General features: G+C 40.8%; 1 protein-coding gene across 1 annotated transcript in view; it reads right to left on the bottom strand.

Annotated features, from left to right (window-relative positions):
* The window catches only part of LOC107706424 (olfactory receptor 52D1-like), an 8070-nt gene extending 4250 nt beyond the window's left edge, over nucleotides 1-3820 (bottom strand). Inside the window, exon 1 of the mRNA XM_016510137.1 lies at nucleotides 2932-3820. Within this exon, the coding sequence (XP_016365623.1) occupies nucleotides 2932-3820 (889 nt within the window). The remainder of the gene's footprint in view (nucleotides 1-2931) is intronic.
* Nucleotides 3821-10380: the final 6560 nt, after the last annotated feature.

The following is a 10380-nucleotide window of genomic DNA, read 5'->3' as shown; positions in this document are numbered from 1 at the left end:
GTTGTAATTCCTAAGCATTTTATGTTATATTTTTGTTCAACCCCTTGAAGTAAAGCTTAAAGTCTGCACTTCAATTTCATCTTGATTGTTTCATTTTAATTCTATTCTGGTGGCATACAGAGCCAAATTTATATATTATATATATTGTCCAAATATATATGAACCTAACTGTACATAAATAGGCTATACATGTATTTCTCAACTATTAAATCATGTGACATTAATAGTACAGCTCAAACAATACGTTATCCTGTTTAAATAACATTATATGAGTACATACTTGCTTCTGCAGCTCAAAATAAAACTTTTATCATTTATCATCACTTTTAATGAAGCATCGCTGTGATGCATCATGATCACTGATCAGTGATCAAAAAAATCAGCACTAAATTATTTATAACAGTGAATACCACAAGTTATTATTCCTTGAACTTTGGAAATATATATATATATATATATATATATATATAAAGAAAAAAGTGGATTGTGAAATACTAATCACAATCTAATCACAGTGAGCAGGACTATAACAGTTCATACAGACTTGAAATGGTGAATAATGAAATGTCCTTTCCTTACAGCTGCAGGAGATCGTGGATGGCTGGAGCTGAACAGATGGATGGAGCACACACCTTGCTAAAGGGTAAATACAGAGCAAACACACACACACACACACACACACACACACGCACGTATGTTTTTGTGAATTGTGGGGACATTCCATAGGTGTAATGTTTTTTATACTGTACAAACTGTATGTGCTATTGCCCTACACCTAACCCTACCCCTTACAGGAAACTCTGTGCATTTTTACTTTCTCAAAAAAACTCACTATATGATTTATAAACGTTTTGAAAAATGGGGACATGGGGTAATGTCCTCATAAGTCACCTTCTCCTTGTAATACCTATGTCATACCCATGTCATTATACAAATGTGTGTCCTCATATGTCACACACACACACACACACACACACACACACACAGAGGACTTGGAGACACAAGGGAGACAAGACATGGAGCAGAATGTCAGCAAACGAGACCGGACGATGAACTGATGCGAGGTGTGTGCTTAAATAGCAGTTCTGGTAATGAGGGAGATGAAATGCAGGTGTGTGTGATTAGTATTCTGGTGAGATTGGGCATTGTGATTGGCTGGGTGGAGAGCCTGGCTGGTCTGTGACAGATGCTGCCTTCACATGCTATCGGAATTATCGTAAAATACGAGTTTCCTAATCGGAAATTAGATGTGAACGTGCTGTTCTCACAACAACTACATCCCTTTGTCTTGTCGCTAAAGTAGTGTATTTATAGGCTAGATATGAACGATCATTTGAAGCATATTGTATGTTTTATAAGCAGTGAAAAAGCATGTATTTGACCGAAATTTCAGAATTGTCAGCAAACTGCATGTGTAGCACGGAGAATGTTTATGATAGTCAACCAATGGGATGGTACATTTTATTCTTTCCGACATTAAAGCACTTGAATACGACAAGCTCGTAATCACTACTTCATAAGTGGGAAATAGGAAATTTCCCATAGCACGTGAAGGGAGCAAGATAACACCTTAAAGGAATAGTTCACTCAAAAATTTAAAATTTGCTCATCCACAGTCCATCACTTGTTAGCATTACATCACTTGTTCACAATGGATCCTTTCAATAATCCATGAGAAATCCACATGGCTCCAGTCTTTAAATTCATGTTTTGTGAAGTGAAAATGCTGCGTGTTTGTAAGAAACAATTCAATCATTAAGATGTTTTTTACCTTCAGTCCATTGCTTCCAGCTAAAATACAAGTTCTCTATCCATAATATTGCTTTCTACAGTGAAAAAGTCATCTTTTCTGAACCAGGAGAGAAATATGTTCAGATAAAATACTGTTTAATAGTGAAAACAGTTCAAAAACAGTTCTAAACAAATATATTGGTGCATTTTGATGTGAGAGGACAACAGAGGATGGAGTTTCACTGGAGGAAACGTTATTATAGATTATGGTAATGTATTTTGGCAAGAAACAATGGCATTAAAGTAAAAACTTATTAATGGTGGATTTGTTTCAAACACGTGGCTTTTCACTTCACAAGACATTAATTGATCCACTGGAATCATGTGGATTACTTCTGGATTATTGTAATGTTTTTATCAGCTGTTTGGACTCTCATTTAGACGACACCCATTCACTGCAGAGGATCCATTGGTGAGCAAGCCATATAATGCTAAATTTCTCCAAATCTGTTCTGATGAAGAAACAAAATCACCTATATCTTGAATAGCCTGAGGGTGATTAAGTCTTCAGCTAATGTTTATTTTTGGGTAAACTATCCCTTTAAATGCATTTCCATATAAAATGAGGGAGGCCAAATACCAGGTTCGTGTGAAGGTCTTGAAGGCAGCATAATAAAAAAAAACACATAACCAACCAGTAGTTTAATCACTTATTTTATGATCAGAATAATGCATTAAAGGGTTGCTTCATGAGATTCTATTAAGTCTGATTATTGGCAATAATTGCATTATTGGTGTCACCGTAAAATAGCAGTATAATATTAAGTAAAAATTTTGCATAGTAAACCGTTTTAAGAACAATAGTAATGTATTTAAATCTCAGTACTTTTTAAATATACTATTTCAATTAAACATTTGCAAATCAATCAACATAGGATGTAAACAGGAAAATGCATGAGTGGATCTGGGAGCAGTGAAAACATCATAAAAAAAAAATTTCTGGAATGTTTTATGATACTGTGCCTAATGCTGTTCATATGTTGACAGCTTGTACATGGTTGTTTTTCTGTTACAGTTCATTCATAAAATTATAACATTTTCATGTCTGTTTCAGTACAGTACATCAAGAAATTGTCAAGGTTTTTATGCCTTTTTGAGCTTCCTAAATGTTCACTCTTGTGGAAATGCACGAGGCAAAACCTCTGCGCACTGCTCTAATATTTAGTCCATAGATTAGAGGATTGAACACAGGTGGGACTATCACCAGTTCTAGAGCCAAAAAATTGCGGAGACTCTCTGGAATATCATTTGTACCATATCTGCTATACATAACATCAAAAAGCAAAGCAAAAGTGAAATTTATCAGTGATAATATGTGTGGCAGACATGTTTGCCAGAATTTCCTTCTATTTTCTAAAGATGCTTTACATGCAGAGATCAGTTTAACATAGGACACAATGATGATAACAGCACAGCAACAAAATATAACAGCAACCGTATATCCATAGATATTATTAACAAAAGATGATGAACAAGACAGTTTTACAATTGACCAGTTGTCACAATATAATTTGTCAATATGATATTTACAAAACGGCCTCAGGTTTGATAACAGGGCTGCTGGAATCGCAGAAAAGTTGGGAACAATCCATGAGAACAGAATTAATTTCACACAGGTGTTTTTAGTTAATTTGGAATGATAGTCTAAAGGTTTGCATATGGCTACATATCTATCATAAGACATCACTGTTAATATTGTAAACTCACACAGTAAAGAGCTGTAAATAACAAAGGATTGCAGAGCACACATGTGAGAAGAGATCACGTATGAATCCAATATTAAATCAGACAGAAATTTAGGATAAAAACCTGAGGCTCCATAAACTCCATTTACAGACAGATGACACAAGAATATGTACATTGGTTCATGAAGAGCTTTCTGCATGATAATGACCATAACAAGACGAATATTAATTGATAATATAAGCAGATAAATGAAAAGTAAACAAGTGAAATATATATGCCAATATGATTTAGATTCTTTGGGCACCATAAGAGTCAGTCTCAAAGGATAAGACATGTTATCCATCAAGTTATGGATATTCATCCAAATCGCACCAAATAATAATATTCTGCAATAAAAAATGCACATGAGACAATATTAATAAGTTTACGCTAAAATTGCTATATACATCCATTTATCATCTGTTAATTAGACTTCAATGTCCATTGTTGTCTGTGGAAAATCATACAAAGTTTGAGTTTGGGGGAAAAAAGGGCAAACAATCAGATCAACAAATCGGAAGCTGTGTGTCTGCATGTGGAGAGCTGAATGTCTTTGTTTTTATAACATCTTTTTTTCAGTTGGGAAATCATCTGACGATATTATGAAACATCTTGGGATTCATTATAATTATGGCCTTTGCAAACTTTGCAATCGTTTATGTTTAACTTGAAAAAAGGCAATAAAGCCAAATAACTTTTCCACACTGGAAAATCTCTTCTCATGAGCTGGTCTCATTGACTTCCATAGTTTGTTTGTTTGTTTGTTCATTTTATTTTAACACTATGGAAGTTACCAACATTCTTCATATCTTATTTTATGTTCCACAGAATAAAGACACTAATACAAGTTTGGAACTACATGAAAATTAGTAAATGGTGACAGAATTAAAAATTTTTGTGTGAACTAAGCCTTTAAGTAGACATAAAATAATATCTCAAATAAACAAGTACAGTAATTGAACAAACAGGTAACAGGTAAAGCAACTGATCAGGTTTATATTTCACAAAAAGTGGCCACCATTCTATATATATATATGTATATATGTCAGACTCATGGACCTTTTTTTGTGTTTTCTTTCCCCAAGTGCTCAGTGTTACCTGGTTTCTGTCTCCCGTTCATTATGTCATTTGGTTCAGGTGTGTCTAGTCAATTATCTTCATTTGCCAATGTATTTAAGTTGTGTTCAGTTCACTGTTTTTTTGTCCTGTGTACTATGTCCCTACGTGTCTCCTGCCTGTTCTGTCCTGGATTTACCCTTGTGTGGATTTATTACAGACTATTTGCATTCATCTTCTTCGTGCGTTTATCTCACCGTAGCGTGACTAATATATATATATATATATATATATATATATAAATTGAACACATTTTTAAAACTGCCTTATTTAAAAGCATTTTATTTGAGTATTTACATTAAAAATAGAAAGCTTCCAATACTGATATTGTATTAAGAGGTTATGTAATATTTATTTTAGACTAACAACTGTGCTGTTTAAATAAGAGAAAATAACTTATTTTTCAATAAATAAATTACTCATCATGTTCTATAATGTTGTTTATGTTCAAAAATAGTTAATAAGGACATGGATAGTTTAAGCCTATTTAAAGGGTCAATATTTAATGTTAAATGGCTATATAAAATGATCTGATTTTGGGGACTGAGCCAAAGCCGGTGGAGCAGGAAGCCAAGGCGGAGCAGTGAGCCAAGGCGGAGCAGGGTACCAGGGTGGAGCCAGCGGAGCAGAGTGCCAGGGCGGAGCAGGGTGCCAGGGAGGAGCAGGGTGCCAGGGAGGAGCAGAGAGCCAGGGCGGAGCCGGCGGTGCAGAGGGCCAAGGCGTAGCCAGCAGAGCAGAGAGCCAGAGCGGAGCAGGGTGCCAGGGCGGAGCAGAAGACCACCAGGTCAGAGCTGAAGACCACCAGAGCAGAGATAAGGACCACCACGGCAAAGCAGGTGGAGCAGAAAACCACCAGGACGGAGCAGGAGCCCACCAGGGCGGAGCAGAGGGGACCAAAGATCCCAACGGCGGAACAGATGAGTACCAGGGTGGAGCTGATGGAGCAGGATACCAGCAAGGCGGATCAGGCAGAACTGAAACATAGAGCACAGAGAGGTTAACAATGGCCTCGGCGGCCATAACAGGACCGGCAGACAGTTCAGAAACGGCATCTTTGGCCGTAACAGGGCGAGCAGATAGTCCAGGGGCAGCTCTTTTGACCGTGGTGGTACAGTCAGAGAGTTCAGAAATAACCTCCCTGATCATTGCAGGGCAAACAGAGAGTTCGTGACTGGCCCTCTTTGCCAGGATAGGACAGTCACAGAGTTCAGAATTGACCTCCTTGGTCAGAACAGGACAGACTGAGAGTTCAGAAACAGCCTTCTTAGCCGTAACAGGACAGACTGAGGGTGTACTCACACTAGGCACGGTTGCCTTGAAGCGAGCCCGAGCGCGATTATCCCCCCTCCCCACTCCCCCGCTGGCCTGCACTCACACTTGCACTAAACATTCCGGGCCGGCGCATGCATACGTCAATGTATGAGATAACAAAGAAAACCACTTTCGCTAATATTCTCTGAATAATTAATAATAATTCATTTATAATTTATGCCGTGCATTGATTTTCACTTGTATGTATCAGAAAATTATTACGGAGGCAGCTGACGTTAATGAAATAATTTGCAGCTTTACTCGCAAACTACATTTCCTGTTCATCAATAAGGTAAGGACCAGACCCATTATAAACCTAAATATACTTTATTCAATTAAATTAATTGAAAAGTGTAGTGTAGTAGTAGTAATAGAATATGTTTGCGGTCGTAATGATGATATAGCGCACACAAAATAGTATCTGTTCCGTGCTCCGGCGCGGTTAGCGCTCACACTGCATGCGTACCGCGCCCAAGCCCAACAGAACCGTGCCCTGGCCCACCTCTTCCAACCGGGCCAGGGCCGGCTAAACGAACCGCGCCCGAGCGTGGCACAGAGCGCTCACACTAGTCAAACGAACCGGGCTTTGGGGGTCAAACGCGCTCGGGCACGGTTCAAAACGCCTAGTGTGAGTATACCCTGAGGTTTCAAAAACGGCCTCTATAGTTGTGACAGGACAGGCAGAGAGTTCACAGACGGCCTCTATAACCGTGACAGGACAGGCAGAGAACTTGGTCAGAACAGGACAATTCACAGACGATCTCCTTGACTGTAACAGGACAGGTAGTGAGTTCATAGACGGCCTCCATGGCCGTGACAGGACAAACTGGGAGCTTAGAAACGACCTTCTTAGCCATAATAGGATAGACTAAGAGTTCAGAAACGGTCCCCATAATTGTGACAGGACAGACTGAGAGTTCAGAAACGGCCTTCTTAGCTGTAACAGGACAGACTGAGAGTTTACCAACGGCCTCCATAGCCGTGACAGGACAGTCAGAGAGTTCACAGATGGCCTCCATAGCCATGACAGTACAGACTGAGAGTTCAGAAAGTTCCGCAGCGGGAGCCGCCACCTCTGGAGGTTCTGCCGCGAATGCCGCCACCTCTGGAGGTTCTGCAGCAGCAACAGGAGCTTTGATAAACACAGAGAGTTCAGAAATATTGTCCGTGGTCGGAACAAGAGTGACAGGGAACACCAAGGGTTCCGGGATGAGTGCCACTGCTGTCTCGGGAGGAGTAGAAGCAGACATCACCACCATGAAAGGTTCTGCAACGGAAGTTGCCACCTCTCAGGGAACTGGAGCGAGCTCTGAAGCGGACTCAGGGACTGGAGCGGGCTCAGAAATGGATTCGAGTACTAGAGCAGGCTCTGGGATTGGAGCGGGCTTTGGGACAGAAGCGGGCTCTGGGACTGGAGCGGGCTTGGAAATGGATTCTAGTACTGGAGCTGGCTCTGGGACTGGAGCGGGCTCTGAGACTGGAGCGGGCTCTAGATCAGATTCAAGGGCTGGAGAGAACTCTGGGGTAAACTCGGGGACTAGAGTGGGCGCCACCACCTCAGAAGGTTCTGCAGTGGAAGCTGCAACCTCTGGGGAAACTACGGTGGTGTGTGCGGCCCAAACACAGAGAATGGCCGTAGCCATAACTGGCAGGACAGAGAGTACATTGTCTATGTCCGAGACTGACGGTGCTGTGCCAAGGGAACTGGGGTGAGTAGCGGCCGGCAGGCTTGAGAGCGTAAAAACAGTGTCACTTGAGAACACTGAGTCTGCATGGCTCTGGAGCGGAGAATTCGCAGTTTAACCCGCAGCTTGTACAGACACCAGCGGTGGATCTTCCACGTTGGATGCCAGTCTTGAATGCCTTGGGACTGACTTTGTGCTTCTAGACGTGGTAGACATGACGGGACGAGACTCTGGAATGGCTGCCCTGACGGGACGAGGCTCTGGAACGACGGCCATAACATGAACAGGCTCTGGCTTGGCAGACTTGACGTGAGCAGGCTTTGGCTTGGCAGGCATGACGTGAGCAGGCTTTGGCTTGGCGGGCACGACGTGAGCAGACTTTTGCTTGGTAGACATGACGTGAGCAGACTTTGGCTTGGCCGCCATCTTGCAAAAAGTCTCTGGGCTGGCGGCCATCTTATGAAGAGACTCTGAAACAGCGATGACTTGACTTGACTCAAGTAGATCATCTGTGAAGTGACTTGACTCAGGAAGATCAGCTGTGACTTGACTTGACTCAGGACAATCAGCTGTGACTTGACTTGACTTGACTCAGGAAGATCAGCTGTGACTTGACTTGACTCAGGACAATCAGCTGTGACTTGACTTGACTTGACTCAGGAAGATCAGCTGTGACTTGACTTGACTCAGGACAATCAGCTGTGACTTGACTTGACTTGACTCAGGAAGATCAGCTGTGACTTGACTTGACTCAGGACAATCAGCTGTGACTTGACTTGACTTGACTCAGGAAGATCAGCTGTGACTTGACTTAGGAAGATCAGCGGTGATGTAACAAGACTTTGGAAGATCAGCTGTGACGTGACGATACTCTGGACAATCAGCAGTGACCTGACATGACTCTGGACGATCAGCTGTGACATGACGAGACTCTGGACGATCAGCTGTGATGTGACAAGACTCTGGCCGATGATCAGCGGTGACCTGACGTGACTCTGGACGATCAGCTGTGACTTGACTTGACTCAGGAAGATCAGCTGTGACTTGACTTGACTCAGGAAGATCAGCTGTGACGTGATGAGACTCTGGACGATCAGCGGTGACCTGACGTGACTCTGGACGATCAGCTGTGACGTGACAAGACTCTGGCCAATGATCAGCTGTGACGTGACGAGACTCTGGACGATAGCTGTGACGTGACGAGACTCTGGATGATCAGCTGTGACGTGACGTGACTCTGGACGATCAGCTGTGACATGACAAGACACTGGATGATCAGCTGTGACGTGACGATACACTGGATGATCAGCGGTGACCTGACGTGACTCTGGACGATCAGCTGTGATGTGACAAGACTCTGGGTTAGCAGCCATTTTGTAAAAAGTCTCTGGGTTGGTGGCCATTTTATGGAAAGTCTCTGGGCTAGCAGCCATTTTGTGAACAGGTTCTGGATTTGCAACCGTTTTGTGATAAGTCTCTGGAACGGTGCTACGTTCCTCCTCAACAGCCCCGACAGTGAAGGACGAACTATGGAATAGAACCTGGAATTCTTTTGACAATCAAAGATGGATCTTTCATTTCTTTCCAATTTAATAATATTTAGCAATGTTAATGAAATGTAGCCTATAGAAATGGCTAGGAATTGGGTGCTTGGATGATTTGTACATAACCTCTGTCCAACTGGTTCGTCACTGAGCAATTTATCTAAAACAACATATTATAGCCTATGGTTCTAAAGACTTCATATAAAACATCAATTTTATGTCATATGTCAGATACCTCAACTGAATTTAAAATCATTGCAACAAATTCTCAGTTGGTATGATGGCAATAATAAGTAACAACTCCTATCAAATCAACATCAAACGCAAAAATAGATGTAAATGATGCAAGATATAATACAATAAATGCTCTAATAGCATCGCTGTTTGGACATTTATTGGGAGTTTTTTTTTTTTTTAAATCCAGTACATTCAATGGCACTCTCCTCTAAAACAATGAATATACAGTTATATGACAGTTACATGTAATTACATTGTCTGCAAATGCATTAAACCCATAGAATATAATATGACAAATTCATTATAGTGTTATATTTAGTCTCCAAATCTTAAGTATCGGTTTAGGGAATAGTGCATCTGACCCATCTAAATAGTTCTGTCTTCAATCAGAAGAGATATAGATATATATAGATATATCTCAATCCAAGTAAGTACACAATATATATGACCACATGAACTTTAAGAATCATATGCTTTTTTGTTTGTTTAGATAAATCTTTCAGAAGGGTTTGACCAAACTGTTAAACTAGGTTATTTACAAATCATCCAAGCACCCGATTCATTTCTAATATTATGACTAAGTAGTATTAAATTGTAAAGAAATTACAGATCCATCTTTGAAATCTGATTGGTTGATAACTCTTGACAACGTTTAATTCAGGAACGAAAAGAATTAATATCTATAGTCAGGGGCGCCGCTAGCAATTTTGGGCCCTATGAAAGTATATGAGGTTGGGCCCCCTACCGCACCAAACATACACTATATTGCCCAAAGTATTATTGTGTTTGGTGATGAGTTTTTGGCTCAAGGTCTGCATTTAAAGTCACACCAGAGTTGTTCAGCTGGGATTAGGACTTGGCTTTCTGCGGACCAGTCAAGTTCTTCCACACTGACTGAATCAATCATTTATTTTTTAACCTTGTCTTATACACAGAGGCATTGTCATGTTAGAATAGAAAAGGGTCCTGTC

The sequence above is a fragment of the Sinocyclocheilus rhinocerous genome, unplaced genomic scaffold (assembly GCF_001515625.1).
Source record: "Sinocyclocheilus rhinocerous isolate Xijiao unplaced genomic scaffold, SAMN03320098_v1.1 scaffold1405, whole genome shotgun sequence".
Classification (NCBI taxonomy): domain Eukaryota; kingdom Metazoa; phylum Chordata; class Actinopteri; order Cypriniformes; family Cyprinidae; genus Sinocyclocheilus; species Sinocyclocheilus rhinocerous.
The sequence above is the reverse complement of the archived record's forward strand: the minus strand, read 5'-3'. Positions and strand labels throughout refer to the sequence as shown.